This window comes from Tursiops truncatus, chromosome 2 (genome assembly GCF_011762595.2).
Source record: "Tursiops truncatus isolate mTurTru1 chromosome 2, mTurTru1.mat.Y, whole genome shotgun sequence".
Lineage (NCBI taxonomy): Eukaryota > Metazoa > Chordata > Mammalia > Artiodactyla > Delphinidae > Tursiops > Tursiops truncatus.
The window spans coordinates 94,305,554-94,332,341 of NC_047035.1; the positions used below are offsets into that span (position 1 = coordinate 94,305,554).

General features: G+C 36.0%; 1 protein-coding gene and 1 long non-coding RNA gene across 4 annotated transcripts in view; one reads left to right on the top strand and one right to left on the bottom strand.

Moving 5' to 3' along the window:
* LOC141278017 (uncharacterized) overlaps positions 1–8,650 on the top strand; it is a 49,289-nt gene extending 40,639 nt beyond the window's left edge. The window contains exon 3 of the long non-coding RNA XR_012330107.1: positions 8,153–8,650. This is a non-coding gene — a long non-coding RNA (uncharacterized lncRNA). The remainder of the gene's footprint in view (positions 1–8,152) is intronic.
* DMXL2 (Dmx like 2) overlaps positions 8,640–26,788 on the bottom strand; it is a 162,843-nt gene continuing 144,694 nt past the window's right edge. For all 3 annotated transcript variants that reach the window (XM_033851677.2, XM_073801002.1, XM_033851676.2), the window contains 15 exons: positions 24,103–24,233; positions 23,524–23,609; positions 22,892–23,093; positions 21,708–21,825; positions 18,356–18,418; positions 17,150–17,236; positions 16,944–17,065; positions 15,667–15,805; positions 14,946–15,006; positions 14,685–14,812; positions 14,053–14,130; positions 13,168–13,259; positions 12,413–12,465; positions 10,874–11,091; positions 8,640–10,130 (listed from right to left, as the gene is read on the bottom strand). In XM_033851677.2, coding sequence (XP_033707568.1) covers positions 9,921–10,130; positions 10,874–11,091; positions 12,413–12,465; positions 13,168–13,259; positions 14,053–14,130; positions 14,685–14,812; positions 14,946–15,006; positions 15,667–15,805; positions 16,944–17,065; positions 17,150–17,236; positions 18,356–18,418; positions 21,708–21,825; positions 22,892–23,093; positions 23,524–23,609; positions 24,103–24,233 — 1,788 coding nt within the window. In that variant the 3' untranslated portion in view covers positions 8,640–9,920. The remainder of the gene's footprint in view (positions 10,131–10,873; positions 11,092–12,412; positions 12,466–13,167; positions 13,260–14,052; positions 14,131–14,684; positions 14,813–14,945; positions 15,007–15,666; positions 15,806–16,943; positions 17,066–17,149; positions 17,237–18,355; positions 18,419–21,707; positions 21,826–22,891; positions 23,094–23,523; positions 23,610–24,102; positions 24,234–26,788) is intronic.

Below are 26,788 nucleotides of genomic sequence, written 5' to 3' on the forward strand. Positions count from 1 at the left end.
AAATGAAATACAATCTATCAACTTGTGGGATGCAGCAAAAGCAGTACTTATGTGCATTCAGTACTATGAATTTTCCTATATTAGAAAAGAAGATCTAAAATCAATTATCTAAGTTTCCACCTTAGGAAACTACAAAAAGAAGAGCAAGTCAAAAGTAGAAGAAAAGAAAGAAAAATTAGAGCATAAATTAATGAAATTTTATAAAAAGAAATCAATAGAGAAAAATAAACAAAACCAAAAGCTGAATGAATGAAATTGATAAACCTGTAGCCAGGCTAACCAAAAAAATAAAAGAAAATACAAAGCAGTAATATTGGAAATGAAAGAGGTGTCATCACTACTGATCTTATGTACATTAAAAGGATAAAAAAAGGTTTGCATTTCTCTAATAATTAGTGATGTTGCACATCTTTTCATGTGCCTCTTGGCCATCTGTATATCTTCTTTGGAGAAATGTCTATTTAGGGTCTTCCGCACACTTGTTGATTTGGTTGGTTGGTTGGGTTTTTTTTTTTGATATTGAGCTGCATGAGCTGTTTGTATATTTTGGAGATTAATCCTTTGTCCATTGATTCGTTCGCTAATATTTTCTCCCATTCTGAGGGTTGTCTTTTCGTCTTGTTTATGGTTTCCCTTGCTGTGCAAAAGCTTTTAAGTTTCATTAGGTCCCATTTGTTTATTTTTGTTTTTATTTCCATTACTCTAGAAGGTGGGTCAAAAAAGATCTTGATGTGATTTATGTCAAAGAGTGTTCTTCCTAACCTAGAGACTGTCACACAGAGTGAAGTAAGTCAGAAAGAGAAAAACAAATATTGTATATTAACGCATATATGTGGAATCTAGAAAAATGTACAGGTGATCGGGTTTGCAAGGCATAAATAAAGACACAGATGTAGAGAACAAACGTATGGACACCAAGGGGGGGAAGGGGATGAGGGATGAATTGGGAGATTGGGATTGACATATACACTAATATGTATAATAGATAACTATTGAGAACCTGCTGTATAGCACAGGGAACTCTACTTCACTGTACAGTAGAAACTAACAAAACATTGTAAAACAACCATACCCCCCCCAAAAAAAAGATAAAAAGGAATATTGTGAATAACCTATACTCACCAATTTCATAAATGAAATGGACCAGTTCCTTAAAAGATATGATGTACCAAAACTCACAGAAGAAGAAACAAGTACCTTAATAGTACACAGGGGACTTTCATGGAAATGAGACTATTCTGTATGACTCTGTAATGGTGGATACATGATATTATACACTTGTCAAAACCCACAGAACTGTACAATACCATGGGTGAAGCTTAATATAATTCACGGACTTTAGTTAATAATGCATCAATACTGGTTCATTAATTGTAACAAATATATCACGGGTGAAGCTTAATATAATTCACGTATTTCAGTTAATAATGCATCAATACTGGTTCATTAATTGTAACAAATATATCACACTAGTGGAAAATGTTAAGGGGAACTGGGGGAGGGGGTAAATGGAAACTGTAGTATTGGCTCAATTTTTTTTGTAAACCTAAAATTGTTCTTATAAAGTCTATTAACTTTTAAAAACCATACAAATTAGGGTGACACACGGCAGACTTCTATAAAACACACAAATTTAGCGTGACACATGGCAGACTGCTATAAAACAATAGCTCAAAGCAGTTGGCAGCTATCATAACACCTTCGAATTTCAGCTTCAAAATTCTATTATCTTGGGGAGATCAAGACGGTGGAGTAGAAGAATGAGGAGCTCACCTCCCCCTCACAAACACATCAAAAATACATCTACATGTGGAACAATGATCACAGAATACCAACTGAAAGCTGGCAGAAGATCTATTATACAACCAAAGCTGCAAGAAATATCCCCATGTAACAGGGTAGCACAAAAGGAGAAAAGAAAAAAACGAAACGGGATGGGACCTGCATCCCTGGAATACAGCTGTGAAATAGGAAAGGTTCTCTCACCCTGTGAACCTCTTTCACAGCAGCTAGGTGATAAAACCTGGGTTTCAGCAGACAGACCTGGGGAGAGGACTCAGTATGGCTGCGTGGGGACAACCCGAAAGGCCTGGAGTATGGACTGGGGCATCACGAGGGGTAAACGCAGGCCAAAGCACAGGTCTGCCACAGGAGCCCTATTATCAGAGTGCAAAGCAGGGGTGTGGTTCTGCCACAGGAGACTCACTGTCAGCATGTTCATGGTGAAGCGCAGCTCCAGCCAAAGGGGCTTTGGAGTACATTCACGCCAGAAGTGGGTCTGACATCCAAGCTGATTGTGAGCGCTCTGCAGAGGGGTCTGATCCAAGGGCAGTGGACTTTGTGGGCATGCACACCAAGTGGCGGGTGGCTTCACACATCACACGTCCCAGTGGACAGCCCCTGGTGGGGGAATATGCAGTTATGCTCCAATAAATTGGACAACCTAGAAGAAATGGACAGGTTTCTAGAAATATACAGCCTGCCAAAATTGAGTCATGAAGAAACAGAAAATTTAAACAGACCAATCACTAGAAGCGAAATAGAATCTGTTATTAAAAAAAACACAAAAACTCCCTGTAAACAAAAGTCCAGGAGCAGATGGCTTCAATGGAGAATTCCACTGATCATACAAAGAACATATACCGATCCTTCTCAAACTCTTCTGAAAGATTACAGAGAAGGGAATACTCCCAAAGTCATTCTGTGAAGCCACCATCACCCTGATACCAAAATCAGACAAAGACACTACAAAAATAAAAATTACAGACCAATATCTTTGGTGATATAGATGCAGAAATCCTCAACAAAATATTAGTAAACCGAATCCAAGAGCACATATAAAGGATCATACACCATGATCAAGTTGGATTCATTCCAGGGTCACAAGGATGGTTCAACATATGCAAATCTATCAATGTGATACACCACACTAACAAAAGAAAAGACAAAAACACATGATCATCTCAATAGATGCAGAAAAAGCATTGGATAAAATTCAACATCCTTCATAATAAGAAAACTCTCATCAAAGAGGGTAGAGAGGAAACATCTGAGCACAATAAAAGCCATCTATGACAAAGCCACGGTCCACTAATACTTAATACTAATCCTAAATGGTGAACTGTGAAAAGCGGAAAGCCTTCCTGCTAATTCTGGAAGAAGATGAGGATACCCACTATGACCGCTTTTTTTTTTAATTGGAGTGTAGTTGGTTTACAATGTTGTGTTAGTTTCAGGTGTGCAGTAAAGTGAATCAGTTATACATATACATACATCCACTCTTTTTTAGATTCTTTTCCCATATAGGCCATTACAGAGTATTGAGTTCCCTGTGCTATACTGTAGGTCCTTGTTGGCTATATATTTTATATATAGTAGTGCATGTATATACCAATCCCAACCTTCCAGTTTATCCCTACCACCCCCACCCTGGTAACCATAAGTTTGTTTCTACATCTGTAACTCTAGTTCTGTTTTGTAAATAAGTTCATTTGTACCCTTTCTCTAGATTTCACATATAAGCAGTATCATATGATGTCTTTCTGACTTCCTCAGTATGACAATCTCTAGGTCCATCCATGTTGCTGCAAATGGCATTACTTCATTCGTTTTTATGGCTGAGTAATATTCTGTTGTATATGTGTATCACATATTTATCCATTCCTCTGTTGATGGACATTTAGGTGGCTTCCATGTCCTGGTTATTGTAAATAGTGCTGCAATGAGCATTGGGGTGCATGTATATTTTCAAGTTATGGTTTTCTCCTAATATATGCCCAGGAGTGAGATTGCTAGATCATATAGTAGCTCTATTTTTAGTTTTTAAAGGAACCACCATACAGCTCTCCATAGTGGCTGTACCAGTTTACATTCCCACCAACGGTGTAGGAGGGTTCCCTTTACTCCACACCCTCTCCAGCATTTATTGTTTGTAGATTTTTTGATGATGGCCATTCTGACCAGTGTGAGGTGATACCTCACTGTAGTTTTGATTTGCATTTCTCTAATAATTAGTGATGTCGAGCATCTTTTCATGTGTTTGTTGGTCATCTATATGTCTTCTTTGGTGAAATGTCTGTTTAGGTCGTCCACCCATTTTTTTGATTGGGTTGGGTTTTTTGATATTGAGCCGCATGAGCTATTTGTATATTTTGGAGATTAATCCCTTGTCAGTTGCTTTGGTTGCAAATATTTTCTCCCATTTTGAGGGTTGTCTTTTCATTGTAAGTTTAATTAGATCCCATTTATTATTTTTTTAAATTATTCTAGGAGGTGGATCAAAAAAGATCTTGCTACAATTTATGTAAAAAAGTGTTCTGGGCTTCCCTGGTGGCGCAGTGGTTGAGAGTCTGCCTGCCGATGCAGGGGACGTGGGTTCATGCCCCGGTCTGGGCGGATCCCGCATGCTGCGGAGCGGCTGGGCCCGTGAGCCATGGCTACTGAGCCTGCGCGTCCAGAGCCTGTGCTCTGCAGTAGGAGAGGCCACAACAGTGAGAGGCCTGTGTACCGCAAAAAAAAAAAAAAAAAAAAAAGTGTTCTGCCTATAGTACTCCGAGTTTTATAGTGTCTAGCCTTACATTTAGGTCTTTAATCCATTTTGAGTTTATTTTTGTGTATGGTGTTAGGGAGTGTTCTAATTTCATTCTTTTACATGTAGCTGTCCAGTTTTCCTAGCACTGTTTATTGAAGAGACTGTCTTTTCTCCATTGTATATTCTTGCCTCCTTTGTCATAGATTAGGTGACCATAGGTGTGTGGGTTTATCTCTGGACTTTGTATCCTGCTCCGTTGATCTATATTTGTTTTTGTGCCAATACCACTCTGTTTTGGTTACTGTAGTTTTGTAGTATAGTCTGAAGTCAGGTAGCCTGATTCCGCCAGCTCCATTTTTCTTTCTCAAGATTGCTTTGGCAATTCGGGGTCTTTCTGTGTTTCCATACAAATTGTAAAAAATTTTTGTTCTAATTCTGTGAAAAATGCCAGTGGTAATTTGATAGGGATTGCATTGAATCTACAGATTGCTTTGGGTAGTAGAGTCATTTTCACAATACTGATTCTCCCAATCCAAGAACATAGTATATCTCTCCATCTGTTCGTGTCATCTTTGATTTCTATCATCAGTATCTTATAGTTTTCTGAGTACAGCTCTTTTCCCTTCTTAGGTAGGTTTAATCCTAGGTATTGTGTTCTTTTTGATGTGATGGTAAAGGGGACTGTTTCCTTGATTTCTCTTTCTGATCTTTTATTGTTAGTGTATAGGAATGCAAGAGATTTCTGTGCATTAATTTTGTATCCTGCAACTTTACCTAACGCATTCATGAGCTCTAGCAGTTTTCTGGTAGCATCTTTAGGATTTTCTATCTATAGTATCATGTCATCTGCAAACAGTGACAGTTTTACTTCTTCTTTTCTGATTTGGATTCCTTTTATTTCTTTTTCTTATTTGATTGCTGTGGCTAGGATTTCCAAAACTATGTTGAATAACAGTGGCGAGAGTGGACAGCCTTGTCTTGTTCCTGATCTTGGAGGAAATGCTTTCAGTTTTTCACAATTGAGAATGATGTTAGCTGTGGGTTTGTCATACATGGCCTTTATTATGTTGAGGTAGGTTCCTTCTACGCTCACTTTCTGGAGAGTTTTTATAAATGGCTGTTGAATTTTGTCAAAAGCTTTTTCTGCATCTATTTTGATGATCATATGGTTTTTATTCTTCAATTTTTTGATGTGGTGAATCAAACTGATTTGCGAATATTGAAAAATACTTGCGTCCCTGGGATAAATACCACTTGATCATGGCACTCTCACCACTTTTATCCAATATAGTACTGGAAGTCCTAGCCACAGCAATCAGAAAAGAAAAAGAAAAGGTATTCAAGTTGGAAGGGAAGAGGTAAAATTGTCATTATATGCAGATGATATGATACTCTAGGGTTTGTCTTTAGGGTTTTCTATATAAAGACTCCACACAAGATCTATTAGAGTAAATGAATCCAGCAAGGTAGCAGGATACAAGATTAATATACAGCAATCTGTTGCATTTCTTTACACTAGCAATAAAGTATTAGAGACAAAGTAAAAAATAAAGGATTTTTAAATGTTTTTTACTGATGTGTTAAAAATCACATTTTTAACGTGATTTTAAAAATTTTTTTAATTTTTAAATTATTTTTTACTGATGTGTTAAAAATCACATCAAGAAAAATCTAGGAATAAACGTAACCAAGGAGATGAAAGACCTATAAGCTAAGAATTACAAAATATTGATAAAGGAAACTGAAGATGATTCAAAGAAGTGGGAAAATGTCCCATGCTCTTGGATTAGAATTAATATTGTTAAAAACGGCCATACTACCCAAAGAAATCTACAGATTCAATGCAATCCCTATCATATTATCCATGACATTTTTTACAGAACTAGAACAAATGATCCTAAAATTTATATGGAACCATAAAAGACCCAGACTTGCCAAAGCAGTCTGCGAAGAAGAACAAAGCAGGAGGCATAACCCTCCCAGACTTCAGACAGTACAACAAAGCTACAGTAATCAAAACACCATGGTATTGGCATAAAAACAGACATATGGATCAATGGTCAATTAATCTTTGACAAAAGAGACAAGGATATACAATGGAGAAAAGATAGTCTCTTCAGCAAGTGGTACAGAGAAAGCTGGACAACTGCTTGTAAATCAATGAAGTTGGAACACACCCTCACAGTGTACACAAAAATAAACCCGAAATGGCTTAAAGACTTAAAACAAGACAGCATAAAAATCCTAGATGAGAACAAGGCAAAACATTCTCTGACATAAATCGTAGCAATATTTTCTTAGATCCATCTCCAAAGGCAAAAGAAATAAAAGCAAAAATAACCAAATAGGAACTAATGAAACTTAAAAGCTTTTGCACAGCAAAGGAAACCATAGACAAAATGAAAAGACAACCTTCAGAATGGGAGAAAATATTTGCGAACCATGTGACCCACAAGGGATTAATTTCCATAATATACGAACAGCCCATACAACTGAATATCCAAAAAGAAACCCAATCAAAAAATGGGCAGAAGACCTAAACAGACATTTCACCAAAGAAGACATAGAGATGACCAACAAACACATGAGAAGATACTCACTATCACTAATTATTAGAGAAATGCAAGTCAAAACCACATGAGGTATCAATTTACACCCGTTTGAATGGCCATCATATAAAAATCTATGAACCTACTGTATAGCACAGGGAACTCTACTCAGTACTCTGTAATGACCTATACGGGAAAAGAATCTAAAGAGTGGATATATGTATATGTATAACTGATTCACTTTGCTGTACAGCAGAAACTAACACAATGTTGTAAATCAACTATACTCCAATAAAAATAAAAATCTATGAATAACAAATGCTGGAGAGGATGTGGAGAAAAGGGAACCTTCCTACCCTCTTGGTGGGAATGTAAATTGGTGCAGCCACTATGGAGAACAGCATGGAGGTTCTTCAAAATAAAAATAGATTTATCATATGATCCTGCAATCCCACTCCTGGGCATATATCCGGAAAAAATGAAAACTCTAATTCGAAAAGATACATGAACCCCAACATTCAAAGTAGCACTGTTTTCAACAGCCAAGACATGGAAGCAACCCTAAGTGTCCATCAACAGATGAATGGATAAAGAAGGTGTGGTATATATACACAATGGAATACTACTCAGCCATTAAAAAGAATGAAATACTGCCATTTGCAGCAACATGGAGAGGCCTCAAGATTATCATACTAAGTAAGCCAGACAGAGAAAGACAAATATATGATATCATTTATATGTGGAATCTAAAAAAAATAATACAAATGAACTTATTTACAAAACAGAAACAGACCCACAGACATAGAAACAAGCTTACGGTTACCAAAGGGGAAAGGTGGCATGGGGGATAAATCAGGAGTATGGGATTAACAGATACCCACCCCTATATATAAAACAGATAAACAATAGGATTTACTGTATATGACAGGGAACTATATTCAGTATCTTGTAATAACCTATAATGGAAAAGAATCAGAAAAAAAATGTAACTGAATCACTTTTCTGTACACCTGAAAGTAACACAATATTGTAAACCAACTACAGTTTTTGAAAAAATTCTATTATCTTGCAGATTCTAAATCAGCTGGTACTGTTTTAGTATAATACATGGAATGATGGAGAGAATGCAACATCTATAGATTACTGTATACAGAGCTGTGGTAAGTGTCTGTATATATTTACAATTTTTGTCTAACTTGTGTTCCTATGTATTCAGGCATCCTCCCTCCTCCTCTTTTCTTCACCATTCCACATAAGCACCATTCCCAGCTCAGCTCCTTCACCAGTGTGGGTGCCAAAATCCACTCTCAGTTCAATAAACAAGAAGGTACAGTGGAGTTAGTTCTTACCCAACTAAATCCCAACATTGTGTACCTTCTGTCTGGTCACCCCTGTATCCCGTTTCCTTGAAGGGCTTCTGATATAGAAGGTACTCATAAATATTTGAGTAAATGAATGAACTGCCTAATACCTTAAGAATTCTCTCACAGGTAAGCATTTTATCAAAGTTAAAATTATCGCAACTGTTAAAAATATTATCAAAGAATGCCAGACCAAACTGAGGTAAAACTCTAACAAATAACATTTATTTTTCTTTTACATATGTATTTCACAGCCCAAACATCACATTGCCTTCAGAGAAAGGTGCTCTTATGCCATTATATTTTACTATATACCGCACAGGCATTAAACATTCTCATTAACGTGATGAGACAATTTGCTGGTAAACATTTAAACACAGACATTGGTTTCAATATTTCAAGAACGTATTTTTGGTCATAACCAAGAAGTACATCAAAATATGACAACACTGGCTAACACTTTTCAAGCAAATAATATTTAACTCTGCATAGTTTATACAATAGGCTGTGGTAATAAATAATATCACCAATCTCATCAACTATTAACTGGCCACAAAAAGCCTAACATTCATTTTAATTATGATATGAAATGCTCTACTGGTGTAGGTTCAACATAGCCTTAAAATATTGTGGGTGTTTTAACCCTGAATACATGAAAAGAAAAAGTACTAAACTGGACTAAAAAAGAAGTACTAACTTGGTATGTTTTGGTTAACTACCAATATGTCATGTCCACATATTACATTCCTAACATGAAGGCAAATATTTAAATAGAAAATCTAGCAGTCCAAAAAACGTGAATGTGCAAATTGTGAGGAAAACATTGCATTTAAATTTGCACTCATTTGCAAATTACAGTACTAGATCAGTATAAACACTAACAGGAAAAATATTCAGCAGGAAAGAATGGGAACGACCTCTCACAGCAGAGAACTAGTCACTATGCGCTGCTTCAAAGTGTGCTTACACGCTGCTTACAGTGTGTTTCTGGTGTCCTGAAGCTTCTAACTCCTTATGACTATTCTTCATTCAACAAAGGAGACTGCAGGCATGCTTCAATCAGTGGTAAGAATAGGAAGAAAAACCTGAAACAGCAACATTTTCTTCCTTGATTTGGTGTAAAGGTCCTTCTCATTATTATAACTAACTTACTTATATGCTAACTTCTAACCTCAAATGTTTTCTGAATCAGGTTTGCTAAATGCTGTAAAGAATAGCTACCCTTCATACAGTACTAGGTTTTGTTTTATTTAAGTATGTCGGCATGATAAAAGGTACACATGCACAGTCATTCTACCAGCCCATATACGCAAAACTCAGCCTAAAACTCAGCTTGGATCAGATTCAAATTCTACACAGAGATTCTCTGTATTGTTTTCAATGGGTTAACAACTGCTTGGAAAGCAGAAATGCCTAATAATTTCTGCAGTGTGTTTTTCAATTGAAATGTTTATAAAAATAAAGCCCCAATCTTTAAGTCTATAGAATGTCAAGAATGCTATGAGGGATGTTAAAAGCACTGGGCAAAACCCTCGTCTTCAGCGTCCCATCTGCCCCACAGGAGAAGATCCGGTTGCCCTGGGTGATGTCGATCTGCATGACTCCAGCCCCAAGGTTTCTGAATATGGACTGTTTAGCGTGTTCATTTTTAAATGAATGAAGTAGGCCATGGCCTGTCAACCTCCAAACCTAGTTTAAAGAAAAAGTGTAAGTCATTTAAAAAATAGAGAAAGAGACGAAAAACTTTTAAAAACATGGCCTTCACCTCTGTTCTCCCAGCCCAACTGATCTCATTAAAGCCCAACTTTCCTGTCCACTACCTCTTTTCTAACAGTTTACCTAATTGGAAATAATACCATTCACAGGGCTCATTTACCATCCTTACACTTCCCTGTACCTTCTTTCAAATTCCTCTCTTCACACATCCTCTTGTTTCATAACCCCATCTCTAATTCAATTAAATATTTCAGTTAATTCAGTTAAATACATTCCTAATGCTAAGTTAGGCCCTGGGACAATATAAAAGGCTTCTTTGGAGACCTCAACTGTACAAAACAGAGTCAGGTACTGGAGGCAGAGGTGGGAAGAAGGGAGGGGGATGATGTGAGAAACCAAATTCATGTCATCAAAAACTCAATGCATTAATTAAAAACTCATACACTTACTCAAAGAGAGTTCTTTAAAGCTTTTTAATGACCTGAGTCATTAAATCAATTTAATCAATTTAATACTGAATTTGATTTAATACTGAAATTGATTATCTGGTTTTCTAGATCCTAACAATTTAGAAAGAACCACACAGAAGTAAGGGAGGAAGCAATATTTGCACGAAGAGGGTGGTGAGTTTTTTGGTTTGGTTCCCCCTCCCCGATCAATCTTGACAGCAGGTAAAGATAATATTTAGCACATTCCAACCTCTTGTACTGACTTACCTTTATGTTACCTTCTGCTGAACCTGTAGTAAAATATTCCTCACAGGGATCGAGAGCCAGTGCCTTAACTGCAGAGTCATGTGCCTGGAATGTGTGAATTAGCTGTCTCTGCCTGATGTCAAAAATGCAGATGTAGCCTTTCCTGCCCCCAGATATTAGGAGTTGCTGTTTTGGCGCGTACTGAAGTACCGTGGCACCATGATCATGACATGTGAAACCTGAAGAAAACCATCAAGAGCCTTTGCCAAATGATGTCTACCTTAGCACTTCTGGTAATATTTAAATGCACATTTAAGTAATACAGAAATTACTGTCACATTTTCCTTTCTAATTTCTATAATCATGATCAAAGTATTAAAAAAGATGGCAAGCAATAACAGAAAAAAACATACATAATCTCAGTATGAAAACACACACCCATATACACAGGAAGTTTAAACTTTATGCCCAAACTAAGTTATACTGTCTCACAAGAATGTAGAAGCAAAAGTGCAGAGGAGAACAAGTTTCTCAGTGATACTCAATGTCTTCATTAATACCCACCAATAACAAACAAGTATTTACCCTTTCCCAGTTCCTGCCCATACATAAAACCTCATCAAAAGTTCTTCACAGGGAAATATATTTAATATCCTGAGATAAACCATAATGGAAAAGAATATGAAAAAGAATATATGTATAACTGAATCACTTTGCTATAAAGCAGAAATTAACACAGCATTGTAAATCAACTATACTTCAATAAAATATATATATTTTTAAAGTCCTTCTCAGCTAAGTAAATGAAACTACACTAGTGTGAAAATTACCAGCCCCAAGTTAAGGAGTTAACCTTCCCAGGACTCTCTGCATTCTAATGTGATTAACACCTTAAACTAATATGTGGCAAATCTTTAAGAGATGTTAATAATTATTTGCCAAAAACAAAGAATTTTGCAATCAAAACTGGGAAATAACTACACCTTTCAAAATACACGTCAGCATAGTAAAAGACTCAAATCTGTTTTGGTTTTTTTTTGTTTTTTTTTTAACAAAGTCCTCCTAGCTATGTTTACCCAAACTTACTGGAGCTTTGAGCACTTGGTGGCATTATGTGAAAGAGTGATCTTTAGGACAGCGATGTGGAAAACACTGTCTTGAAAGGAATAATGTTTAAACGGCATTATTCAGATTTCTAATCATAAGGCTGACTTTTAGTTTACAGTCAGATTTAATTCTCTGACATACGACCTCATTTCTGTTGAGCTCAAGGAATACTTTGCAACTGATTTCTTCAGCAGCCTTGTTAGTAGTGCCACTCTCCATACCATATTTTCTGAATGGAATACAACACAAAGATTATTCTAGGCTAGCTGGGTTTCTGTGACCATATATATTTACCTCAGCAAGGTAGCCAGATATTCTAGTTAACTTTTAGAATTTTATTCACTCCTCCATTTTTAACCCGTGAATAAACACGCACTGGATTTACTGGTTAAAATAAGACCAGGAAAGCATTCTTTCACAGTGTACTGAAAATCAAAGACTTAGCTCACTCACCATGAATGAGGCTGTTTCCGGGTGATATCAATGTGTCCCAGAGGCATACATTTCTAATAAAGAAACAGTAACAAAAACACATCATAAACAAATTGTTCTAAGTCATCACTGGGATAAACTGTGTCTTTACATCAAATATTTTTACTGATTGAATCTTATGTTGTTTTGTTCACTCACATTTATAAAGCAGTGATTCTCAACTAGGATGAGGGTAGAGGTTGGGACTGGGGATATATCTCTTCCAAGAGTTTATCCTTTTCAAACTACAGGGTCTGTCTCACATGGTCCCACCTGACTCTGCTCCATCTCATCCCCCGGCCCTATCTCTTTTCCATTATCACTCCACGGAAAATGAGACATGATTTCCTGAGTAGAAGAGATGCTTCTATATCCTTGGGGGTAAACACTGCAGGGAAATGAGAGGTGTTATTCATGGGCACATGTTGCCAATGAAAACAATCTGAGGCAAAGAAAATGTTGAGAATGATGGCTACAGAGCCTCAAAAACTTGACAGTATTAACAGCAATAAAAAAAAATAGCTTTAACATAAAAATTCCACATACTTTTTAGTAGATTACTTTAGGAGTAATTCTGGTCTTTCTCTTTTTGGTAAGGAAAACTACTTGAAGAATTATGTAACAAAGTTTTTGTATTCCTGAGGTGGAAAAACCTGAATAGAAATCCATACTTTCTAGCAAGAATACCTTTCTGCCTAAAATATGCTTATTTCTTTTTTGCATCTCTGTCAACCTACCTATTGTCATTGGACTGTCCAGATGTGGCAACTAGACTTGAAGAGGTAACAAATGCAAAGTCACTTGTGGCTTTACTGTGGCACTGCCAACTCTATGGGAACAAAGTGCAAGCTGATGTTATCTCAAAATCCAGTAAAATGTGGTACAGTACACACACACAGCTCTGCTAATCATATACTACATGCATGACCTAAGAACACTTTTTAAAATCGAGAATAAAGAATAAGTGATAAGAGGATTAGCTGTCATATGCATGTTACTTGGCTAATACCCAATAATTTTTTAAAACTGGAAGAGTTGGCAGAAACATGGAATTAAAGATTATGTAACAAAGGAATAAAACACGAAGTACATGAACTTAACCTTCCAGCGTCACCGTGCCCCCGACCCTCCAAGTGCAGACATGCTTTTCTGCATCACCACGTGTTCTAACATGATTTGGATTAATGGATGAAGTGGCCTATTGGGATTGGTTATTTTATAATCTAATAAGAAACATTCTGGAGCAAACTGGCATACATGGAACCTGTCTGGTTCTTAATACAGTACCTAAAACGAATCACTATAAAACTCTATCACTAAGAAGTCAGAGATTTCAAAACAGATAAAAGTGTTATAAAAATGTATCCTGAATAAGACCACACACAGAGAAGGCCCCTAAAAATTTCAAATATAATGGTCACCCTTCAAGCTGTGAAAAGCAAGTTTTTTGCGTTTTAGTCATTTCAGTCTAAAACTAGGGCAATGATGGTGCTGGGCCGTGGCTGCGGGACAGAGTGGTCCCTTTCCCAACAGATCCACCAATGGGACTCGCTGTCTGAAACAAACACTTCACAAACAAAGTGGCCTCCATATGTGCTCTGCGAATGCTGAGTGATACTTACCATGTAAGGTTTGGGATTTGATGCAGTTTGGTTTACTTGCCAGATACTCAGAAAACCCTCTCCGTCTGCGACACCACACTGTAAGAATGGCGTAAATATTAAACACAGCTTCTGAGTAGCCATATCGAAGGTAAAATCATTTATGAAATGGAGAGTCACTCAGTCCCCACTTAACCAACATTCTGCCTATACCTATGCTCCTGCTGCTGTAGTTCTCAAGAAAGCCCAAGTACTGTAAATAACCTGCCACCTTTTAAATTCTTTTCCATGCCTATTTCACTGTTTTCCTCCAAACTTCTGTAGCAGAACTTAGTAAGAAATTGGAAGGTTGCTCTTAGATGCCTGACTCTGCACACAGGCACCATCAATGCACTCAACAGAAACAGAATTCTTTACCCTCACAGAATATGTAGTATCTGTAAGTAGATGATTAATTAATCCACACAAAATTCTGTGGATTTATGCTTTTCTTGAGAGCCAAGGGGCTATATAAACAGACACCATCAGACTGCCTGCTCAACTCAAATCCAGAGCGACTGAATTTGTTTTTAAGTCTAGTTTTACTAGCTATTTACTCATAAATATCTGCAGTTCTTTTTGGACAAGTTTAGCAGTAACCCCCAGGAACTAACCTTGTTGCCTTGTGAATTGAAATATAATCTGGTAACTCTTGCATTGCCAGCTTGGCGGAAACAGACAAGCTGCTGAGGTCTTGTCCATTCAAACATTCGTACACTGCCATCCTGAGCACCTGTAAGATCTGAGACGCAAAAGGAAAAGCAAAAAATAAGAAACAAAGCTGAAGAAAGAGTTCCAACATTTCCCATTCTATAAGCCAACTTCAAAATGATAGAGATCACTTGCAGTCCTTTGATCATAAATAAAATACTCACAGTATTGATGGACTGGGTGTGAGGTCATTCTCTTAACATTATGTAGATTCCTTTTCATAAGCTTTAAAAGAAGATAAAAATGAATTTCTTTTGCATCACAGAAGACATAAGGAAGGATATGATTCAGGCCAACTCTAATTCTGATAACAGTTATTCTCTTACACTGGATTATTACTAAAATAAACCCTGTTGTGGATTTTCTGACCCACTAAATATACGGCGCTTGTCTAACAGTCTGGGAAAGCACAGTCACTTACTGGCGTGCCCTGGTCTGTGTGGACTGTGAGGATACCAAGCTGCTTCATCTAGTTGTAAAGGGAGCTCTCCTCCAAGTGCCCCTCCCTAAGGACAGTCAGGAGTATCTCCAGATTCTTCAGAGCAGAACATGAGAATGGGACCCCTTTAACTACAGTGACTAACAACAATGTTATTGATGGCATTTTTCAAACACTTAGAGTAGACATGAATTCCTCTCTAGCTCTGCTTTACCACTTTGTGCCTCTCAGTTTGCTCATCTATAAAATGAAAACCACTTAGTGTTGTTATAAGAAAAAGCATGCACCTGACATAAAGAAACCCACAGCATGCTAGCTATCATTATTATGGTATACTAACTGGTCGCTGCCTCTGATCTTCAGCATCATTCCTATGTCAAAGTGATTTCAACCTATTTTTGAGCGAGTCCATATCCAGAAACCATACCTAATAGTAAATAACATACCACACTAGCTCCAATGCTAGTCTGTCCACTGCCCAGCCACGGCAGAGATGAAGATGGATGCACCTGACTTGCTGAATGGGATGTTGCACTGGGTTGATACAGAGTTGTAGTGGAACCACGATAATCAATATCATCTGAACTGTGGAAAACATTCATGTGTTACTGTGACAGTTCCATTTTCTCAACACATATTCCAATTACAGAGCTTTTTATCTATCTGAAGGACAGTCTTTATTTTTAAAAAAAAGTATCAATATCCATAATAAAAACGTAGGTACAAGTCCTAATCATCACCAGTTTTAGTACTGGTTAACTTTTTCCCCTTAGGCAAAATATAAGTTTAGTCTAATGTTTGGGAGAATTTTATTGCTGCACAAATTAGAACAAATGTTTGAAGTATTTAACACAGATTTTCTTTTTATCCTGTATAGAAAAAGACTGTATGTTCTCTTCAAGTACAGAGACCCCATTTATAAGATTCAAACATTTTAAAGAAACTGGAGTTAAAAGTTTTCTTAAACTTAGGTGCTAATTATCACATTAAATGTTAAAGTAATTTTTATGATGGGCCATATCATATTACATGGTTACATCTACTCTGAAGTGTGACTGAAACCTAGTTGTATTATATACCAATGAGACAGAAACAGAAATGAGGGAGGCCATCATGGCACCACTCCCAGAACATAAAATTTCCGAGAGTCTGGAGAAAAGCAAGAGGGACGGAAAACATGGAGGAGAAACCCCCAAATAGGAAAGCATTACTGCACTCTTGGTGCAGTGTCCATAGTTTTACTGAAAAGTAAAGTTGGCTACATTTTTATCTGAAAAACAGGTGTGCTTATAGAGAGATAATCAAGAAGAAACACTGAAAATTACTCAGTAAATGTGACTCATCAATCAGTCTAATTAATATATTAGTGTATTCTGCTTTTTATGGTAATTATCCAGATCAGCTGAATTTATTGAATATTGTGTAACTTCTGACATTTCTTTGGGGTTAAATGTCAAAGTGGCAGTTGTTAGCATTAGGCTCTGGTGTCGGGGATTATTCTGACTCAAACATTATGAATAATTCAGGGTCTAATGGAAGAAGTAGGAGTAATTTGTACACTGATGTAAGCAGAGCCCTTTATTGGCAGCTAAACCAATTATGTTTGTCTCCTCACCAAAGAAATACATAGTTTTCAAGACAACTGAAATCAAGTGCATAACCACTTAATAGGTTCTTTTTGAAGAAAACTACATTTAAAATTGATTACATAAGGCAAGCAAACCTTTTGGATTCTCTGTCATATTCTTCTCCAATCCATATGTATGACTGACAGGCCAGAAGAGAAGTAATATCGAGTTCTTGTACATCATGCGTTGAAGCCAAAACAATTTCATTACAGTTTGCCTGTAAAGCAAACGCAAAGTCAATAATTTAAGCAATTTCACTAAAACAAAGTACTACATTCTTTATAATTACTGAAGATTTTACCTTATTAACAGAAAATGCCATGATCATATCTGACTCCTTATGAATGATTTTTGCCTTTCCTCCTGGATAGCCCAGATCTGCTTCAACCTACAAGACATTCGTCAGCAGTTTTAGTTGTCGCAGCACAGCTCCATACAGATATATGTACATCCCACAAAACTTAAAAGAAGAAGAAAATGTAGCAGTAGCAGCAGCAGCAAGAAAAAAAGTACCAGTAATTTTAGCGTGTTGAAAATTAGCTGTGGAATTAGCTTAGATTCTCTGATGCCCTGTAATCACCCCAATTACAAAAATTTCCATTGTGATTACAGGATACTGAGTAACTGTCACAAAAGATAGCTCACATAATTTTCATTAGTATTTATAACAGTAATGTCTCTTATCTCTTCCAAAAGTGCACAAAGATACAGCAGTAACAATGTGAGAGAAAAAGACACAATCAGAAAGACAAAGGAGTCACATAAGAAGTGAAATATTTTTAAATAAGGGTGATGAGATAGGAATAAGAAGTTGGATACAAGAACAGTTAGAAGGTAATGAAGGAGGGCTTCCCTGGTGGCGCAGTGGTTAAGAATCCACCTGCCAATGCAGGGGACACGGGTTCACGCCCCAGTCCGGGAAGATCCCACACGCTGTGGAGCACCTAAGCCCGTGCGCCACAACTACTAAGCTTGTGCTCTAGAGCCTGCAAGCCACAACTACTAAGCCCGCGTGCCTAGAGCCCGTTCTCCGCAACAAGAGAAGCCACCACAATGAGAAGCCTGCGCACCGCGACTAGAGAAAGCCCGCACGCAGCAACTAAGACCCAATGCAGCCATAAATAAATAAATATTTTTTAATTAAAAAAAAAAGTAATGAAGGAGATTGATGAGAGGAAGGTGTAATGCTCAGAGTTGAAGGTGATGGGGAGAAAAGAAGAGGCAGAATCAAGAAAGAGGCAAGATAAAACAATCATGTTTAAGAACAGATGGGGAAAAGGGACAGAACTGAAGATCGAAAAGGAAGCAAGAAAGAGAAGAACCAATGGCAAGAAAGATCAAGCTGGACACAGTGGAGCATCTCCTACCCTGTGCCAGTGAGGTGTGTGGGAGCAGTGAGCACTCTGACTAGTTAGCCAGCTGGGCAGGTCATGGTTAGTATCAGAGATGAGGGGTTAGCTCCTTGAATTTTAAAGAATGAGCTAAATTCGAGAGCATGGAATACTACCTTGATGTGGCAATCTTCTGCTATGCAGTTTTGTTTGACCTGCTCCACATGTTCTTCTATAGACTAAACAACACCACACCGTCACAAACACAAAACACATGCATGAAACGGAATTATAAAAGAAATGAAAGTTTTCAAACTGAAATGGTTGCTCCATCACTTAAAGATGGTAAAAATGAATTTGCAAGCTTTAAAATGAATTTAAAAGCACATCAAGAAAAAAATTAAACTGAGTAAAATGTGATGTCATCAGAAAAAACAACACAAAGCAAAACAGGCAAAATTAATGTATTACATATATAAAAGCAATTTCAAAATAAAAATTCATTATTTGTATGTCAGTTATGTAACTTGGAAGTTCTAACTTAAACTCTAGTCTCTACAAATAAAACCTACTTGTATAAGCAGATGTATCCTCTACTACATAGATTCCTAACCTATAGGGGTTTATTTCAAATAAATAAAAACTATTTTTTTCTAAACACAGATTAAAAGTACTGATAATTATTTCACTCTTACTCATAAGGAATATATCCATGAAGAGACAGTCAAGGGTTAAAATTCACATCAACCATTACACTATACATAATCTTACGATTTTCTCCTTATAAGTAAATGTTTGATGAGATGAGGCATGGGAAAGAAATCACACAAATAACTTGCTCCTGGTTCATGACAGGGCCATTAGGAATGGCTATAATCAGAAATATCATTTCTGCTGTGCTGTGGAAACCTCTGAAGGTTTGATCAGAGCAATATATTCCTACCAATACTTCCTGAAGTGCCTGCTTCTCTTTCAGCCAACAGGACCCAATTCTCCATGCCTTGTGCAACTGCTCAAGGGCTGCTGCAGCTGACACTGAAGGAATGGTACAAGTGTGCAAGGGCCAACTCAGCAAAAGTCAAACTGCAGAAGAACCTATTTGCCTTTAATCAAGTGGCTAAGTTTGCCACATTTTATCCATTTCACAAAAAGCTGTTTTGTGGAATAGTCTTCTCTAACATACTCAGTAAAAATACCTTCTTCTGAATACACCTAAAATTTCAGCATTTCTCAGAATTTTAGTTTTATTAGGTAATTTTAAAAAATTAGCCAATTTTAGCATTCTTAGGATTATTTTGCCAGTTTTGCTAATTAATCAATTCACTGAATTTACCAAATTTATTGACCACCAATATCCTATTTAACAATCTAAAAAGATAAAACACTCTTATTAGATGGGTAGTTTTAATAAATTCTGCATATTTCTGAACTAAGTGACCAATTTTACTTTGCCTCAAGAGCTTTCACATTGTTTTCATAATTTTTTTTCGTAAATGAAAACCATTTTTCAGCAGATAATGTGCTATTCAATACAGTAGCCACTAAACACATATGGCTTTAAATTTAAATTAAACAAAATAAAAAATTCAGTTCCTCAGTCACATTAGCCCACTTCAAGTGCTCAATAACCACATGTGGCTGGTGACTACTATACTGTACAGAACAGACATAAATTTCCATTATCAACAGAAAGTTTTATTGGACTGCATGCAACAAGATATTAATTTCATTCAATAATTTAAAATTCAAAGGTACAAAAGGGTACATGATAAAAATTCTTCCATCCAAACTCCCAGCCATGTACTTCCCTTCCTGGAGCCAACCAACGCTTACACAGCATTTTAAGAAATGTTCAGTTTATCTCTGTCCCACCTCCCTGTACATGGAGAGCCTCTTCGGGTAGAAAAATAGAAAAGAACACACAGCTTGGGCTGCTGATCCCAAGAGCACAGAAATGGAGGTGCATAAAGAAGGGGAGGTAAGGGGCAGAATCGGGGAGAAACTTGCTTAAGGAAGAGGGAAACGAGAAAGGAGACAACAGATCCTCAAGAGCAAGACAAGAGTCTGAGGGTCCCAGCAACCCAGACCCAGTCTTTCTATAGCACTCTGAGGCTCTGACAAGCTAACAAAACAAAACTGCTAGAAACCTTATGAATAATTAAAGCATATCACTGTGTTTAGTAATTTGAAGAACTAACAACTCAGAAAATTGATCCTTCAATGAACTCTCTTTCTGTGAATAACAGAGCCCTAAGTGAGCAAGTATCTTTTATCTTAAATCTATTTCTTAGATTTCTATATCTTATTTTATAGAACTCAGTATCACTATAGGAAATGCAGTAAGCAATGTATTAAACGAAAGAGGAAATGAATTTGGCTCTTAGTCCCCTAACAAAACCCTACATCAATCATTTCAATACCACTGGGGTCTTTTCCTATCAAATAAGCTTATAAGACACAAAAGAATCTCTATAGTTCATTCCTCTAATTCCTCACATAAGTACATAATTTTTAAATCTACAGAAAAAAATAAATGACTGTTCACAGGACTGCCCACAATGACCATCCAGGTAAGTGGGTGAGTAGTGGAAAGAAAAGAACGAATCTGATCGGTTCTGCTGCCCTAGGTATGGAGAACATTTGAGAAGCAGTTCTATATGCAACCTTGGGAAATTGAGCCACATAGACTGTCCCTCTCGGTTTTCACTTTTCTAAGTGAAATATAATTAATTTTTCTTTTCTCATAGTTTTTGTTGCCAATCTTTAATCACATCTGACACTCTACTCTGAACACTACTCTCCAAACTGCTCATTACCTCATTAAATAGCCAAATGGACTGAAATGCTTATATATAAAACATCTGTGTACCCCTCATTTTATAATGAAGAGATCGTTTTAAGTTCTAAAGTGTGACTCTCTCAAATTCATGATTCTTCTTGAACCCTGTACGGCATTACATTATTAACTTACGTTTAGCTTAAAAATCACCATGCAATGTAGAATCTCTGCCTCACTTTGTAAATGCAATCAATCTTCCTTCATCTCATATTTGGTGTTTCTGTAGTTTAATCTGTCTCACAAAATTATTCTACAGTTTATGCTGTTCATTTCTAAATGCTAAATAAATAAAAATGCTTTTAAAGGGTTATGCTGTATTTTCATTTAAATGATATTCAGAGAATCATAACATAGAGTATACTCATTTATATACTAAATTCCCCAAACCATCCCTCACAATGTTTATTACATGTAAAGGCCCAAAGGCAAATATTATAAAGGACATAACCACTTTCACCTGACTATACAGGATTTGTCGAAAGACCTATGTTGTTTCATTGTTATGAAATAAAAATTGTACGTTTTTATCTTAAAAAAAATTCTCTGTAGTTTGATAAACTATTACCTATGATGTATGAAAGATAATAAGTTCCAACCAAAAGTAAATTTCAAATAAATCAAGCTGGCTTCATTAGAAACGTTAAAGAAAACAAATGAAAATTAAAAGAGAATATTTTTTTCTAAAATACCTCACTCTGCTTTCTTTTCTTAGTGAAAATATATCTAATAAATGTCTGTTGAAGTACTTCTTGTTTAACAAGGAAATGCCAAAGTCGTTTGACTGGAAGCGCAGAAGAATCCCGGGATCTAGTTAAAAAAAAAAAAAATCAACATATCACACTATTTTAGTCTATAGAAAACGTTTCATTATTTGCAGATAATTTTTTTAAAACCTCCATTATTGCAAAGAAGATACAGCATTAAGCTCAACAAAATTTTATAATTTATTTCACTTTTAATTTTTAGTTCTACAGATCATTCCTTCATCTAGCAATTAATTCTCTACAGATTCTCTAAATGGACAGGTTGAGCTGAGAGTCAATTGAATCTCTTATTATTCTCTTTTTTTTTTTTTTTTTTTTTTTTGCAGTACGCGGGCCTCTCACTGTTGTGTCCTCTCCCGTTGCGGAGCACAGGCTCCGGATGTGCAGGCTCAGCGGCCATGGCTCACGGGCCCAGCCGCTCCGTGGCATGGGGGATCTTCCCGGACTGGGGCACGAACCCGTCTCCCCTGCATCGGCAGGTGGACTCTCAACCACTGCGCCACCAGGGAAGCCCTTATTATTCTCTTTTTAAATTATACTTTAGGTTGGTTCTGTTGGTTACAGCATATCACCAATGAATATAAATGAACATAAAGTCCCACATTTCATTTTTAACAGCTAACAAGCTAAATTTAAAGCCTTGCTCTTTCAAGCTTATGAGCAATACTCTAAATCATGGCTGGCTGCCTCAAAAAAAGCATGCTGCTTATCAAAAGGGGCCTAGATGGACAGATGGAAGATCAAAACAGCAATAAAAACCTTAATGTGTTTACTATTAAATTACTGACAAAAGGTCAGTAGCACCTTGTTTGAATATGTAGATTGTTATCCCAAAACATTTCTTTTAAGAGTTCCTAAAATGGTGACAAAAATAAAGGTTTTGTCCTGATTATAAAATTAGTATGTCTATTTGAAGTACAGGTAATATGGGAAAAATAATTTTTTATCCAGATTTCTGATAGTTTCCTTGGCATATAGTGCTAGAAACAGGATTGCAAGTTCAAAGTTATGAGTGTTTTGAAGGCTACTGGCGTATTATTTTGCCAAACTGACTTCCAAAAAGGTTAAACCAAGCTACACTCTCATTACCATTGTAAGAGAATTCTTACTTGAATGGAGTATTTTCAGGTTCTAGCATTGCTTTATTTCGAAGAATAGCTGGTCCAGCTCCTACTGAAAGGTCAGTTGGATATGTGTTGACATAGTTGGGGGGAGGACCTTCAAATTCATCCATTTTCTCTTGCAAGATCTGCTCCCAATTCTCCAAGTTTTTAATCACAGCAATACCTAATGGTGATGTTACAGGCAACTCTAAAATGTAATAGAATATGATATTTTACTTTGATTAAAAATGTTGACCATCACCACATATTTACAAGATCCAAATTCTTAGAGCCAAAACTTCTGAAAGTACAAATAAATCTGAAAATGTTAATCTAACACCATTTTGATATTTAATGCTTTGAACAAAACAGAAGACCAGCTTTCTAAAATGAGCTAAGAAAATGTTCAGCTTCTCCACGCTGGTTTCCTGGTTTTTCTTCCAACCTTCTAGGTAGTCAGTGATTCTTGCCATATGAATTAAAACCACAGACTGGAGCCTAAGATAAATAAGACCTCATAACATCTCCAATGCTGTATATTTTTAGTACCACATGTTCTTTTATATGGATTTTGTAAAGAGAAACTTGATGATAATTTGTTGTATTTAATAACATTAATTTTCAAATTCCAAACTTACCAGAGAATTCCAGTCCAGCAATGGGAAAGAAATTCTTGACATTGTGAAGTACTAGCTTAACCATTGTCAAATGTAGAAGAGCCCAGCTGTTCAAAGGGACAAATAAAAAAACTCTCCTTAATTGAAAAATAAAATCATGAGAATATAGTAATGATCCCTGTCAACTGTTTGGCCCAATCTCCCACCCAGAAAAAAAGCTGTTTTCTTCTAACAACTTACTATTAAAAAAGAGTACCTTTGTAGTCTCTGAAAATAAAAGGTATGCAACAATGTATTATACTTGCACTATCTGAAATACCTAATGGAAAGAGATTTACCACACAGCTACATGGAATTTTAATACCATATCAATAAATTATGTATTTTTTCTCACTAAAAATGTTTGTGCCAGCTATTCTTTGAAACTGCATGTGAAATACTCTACTATCTAGCAATGTACCTCAAAGGTACAGAATTCCTAACCTGAAAACATAGGTCAGTTCTTGTATAAATTCATGATAGTAATGTTGCTTAAAACTAGTAACATCAGGAACTTCTACAAAAGAAAAGACAAAAAGAAAAGAGGAAAGCTTTATTTACCTATAGGAGTTAGGGTCTTGGTGTTCCTGTATCTGTGTATCTGAAAAAAAAGCATCATCTTCTTCTTCATCACTATGAATGCTTTCATCAGAATCATATATAACTCCACTATCAGACAAAGGGAGAAATGGCTGCAATAAAATGTGAAGTTATTTTTAAATGTATAATTGGGTTATTTTTATCCTAACTTAATATTGAACATTTTAAATGGTGTCAACCTAAACTAAAATTTTCTTTTGCAAATGATACTAGACCTAGGAAAGTCAGGAAAACCAGGTTAAAACTCTCAGATTCAATAAAATAACTGAGTAGCTAGATATGACACAAATATTTTTTTAAATGAATGGTCTTTTTCTTATATATCAGCAATAACTAGTTCAAAAACTCTGAAGAAAAAAGGTGCATTAAGTAACATAATACCAAGGAAAAACTTTATGAAAACTGTGAAAGAGCTACAGTGAAGGAAATTACAAATCCCTCTAAAAGCTAAATAAGGAGACTGAAACATGTGAAGACTATCATTCTTTAATTTACAGGTTTTAGGTAATCCCCATGGGGATTTCTTTTCCTTTTTTGAAACTTGACAATGATTGTAAAGTTCATAGGGAAGAAAATAATAGGTAAGATTAGCTAAGAAATCTTTCTAAAGTGAAAGATACTATTTCTTAGTGGATATTAAAATAAATAATTAAAATAAGTGCAGTCTAGCAATTGATAAGTGGAAAAATATAGTCCAAGAAGAGTATATAAATAAGAAATTAATATATGACAAATATAACATCTTAAGTCGTTGGGAGGAAAGGAAGGACAACTAGTATAAGTGTGAGAATAGAAGATAAAGAGGGTACTAAAGTCTGATCTTCACTTCATTTTAGATCAACAGGAGAGTTAGAAATTAAAAAAAAGAGAGAGTTAAAAAGTTAAAAAGAATTAGGAGGAAGATGGGCTTCCCTGGTGGAGCAGTGGTTAAGAATCCAGGTTCAAGCCCTGGTCTGGGAAGATCCCACATGCCGCGGAGCAACTAAACCTGTGTGCCACAACTACTGAGCCTGCACTCTAGAGTCCATGAGCCACAACTACTGAGCCCGTGTGCCGCAACTACTGAAGCCTGCGTGCCTAGAGCCCGTGCTCCACAACAAGAGAAGCCACCGCAATGAGAAGCCCATGCACCGCAACAAAGAGTAGCCACCACTTGCAGCAACTAGAGAAAAGCCTGCACGCAGCAACAAAGACCCAACATAGCCAAAAATAAATTAATTAATTTAAAAAAAAAAAAAGGATGAGGCGGAAGAGAAGGTGGAGGAAACAAAGGAGGAGAAGATAACAAAAGTAAACATTTATTAGTGGAAAGGACTTTCTCTGCTTAAAAACAATGTAACAAATCATTTTTTAAAAGTATGGATAGACATGACTAAGTAAACTTTTAAAAACTTCTGTATGTCAAAAACAAACAAAAGGCAAATAAATCATTTTTCAAAAGTATGGATAGACATGACTAAATGAACTTTTTAAAACTTCTGTATGTCAAAAACATAAACAAAATTAAAAGGCAAAGAATCTGGAAAAGGTATCACAAGTAAGGTAAATTGTTAATATCCTTAAAAATAAAGAGTTCATTAAAAGTAAGGAAAAACATTACAATTCCAATAGATAATTTTGTTCAGAACATGAACAGTCAATTCCTCACAGTAGAAAACCTAATGGCAATAGGTTCATTAACATTTTTTGATATCATTAATAGGAAATAAAAATTATTTAATCAAATTAACAAAAATGAAAAAGGAATACTTAATGAGGGTAAAGTCAGATGCATGCTCACTATTCTCAAGGGAGTATAAATCAGTAATCTGAAGATATATATATAAATATATATATATATTTCAGATATGTATCTGAAATAATCAGAATGTGAACAAGGCTTATCTAAAAAGATACTAATCTCAGCATTATTTATAAAAATGAAAAAATAAATACAGCAAATACTGATAGGCAAATGGTTATGTAAACTACAGTATACTCATCAAGCTGACTAGTTATTTGGTCATTAGAAATGATATGTACCTAGAAACAATGACAAACCCAGTGACAATGAGCACCCATATACCCACTTGTGGTTTCTAAATTAGAATTTCCCACAAAAAGGAACCAGGTTCTTTGGAGGTTGCTCCCACTCTGGGGCAGGAAACATGCAAAATTAGCCTAGAATGACTTAAACTACAAAGAAAAGAAACTCAAAGACTATTGGAAGAGTTCCAAAAAGATTCAGGAGCCAACTGGAAGAGGCTCTCATTGGCAAAGATGGGACAATCTGAACATCCATAAGAATAATAACTGTACTGGATTAAAATACATAAAATATGTTTAAATCCATAATATAACAAAACTAATAACAAAACAAAGTTCACTGCTTCCTCTGAAGGATGCTAGAGAATCAACTCATCACTTTGAAAACTGGCACAAGAAGCAAAGAATAAAGCACTTATCCTGTCTTTCTCTTTCAAAATGTAATTCAGGATAACCAAATAGATTGATGGAAGAAAGTATTCCAGCAAATAAATGAAGACTAAATGAGAAGATATCATTATCATAATTTTAAAACTACCCTAAATTTAAAATAATGGACTTAGGCAAAAATCATCAACTAACATCTCAAAAAGAGAGTTTCCTGATGGAAATACACAAAACC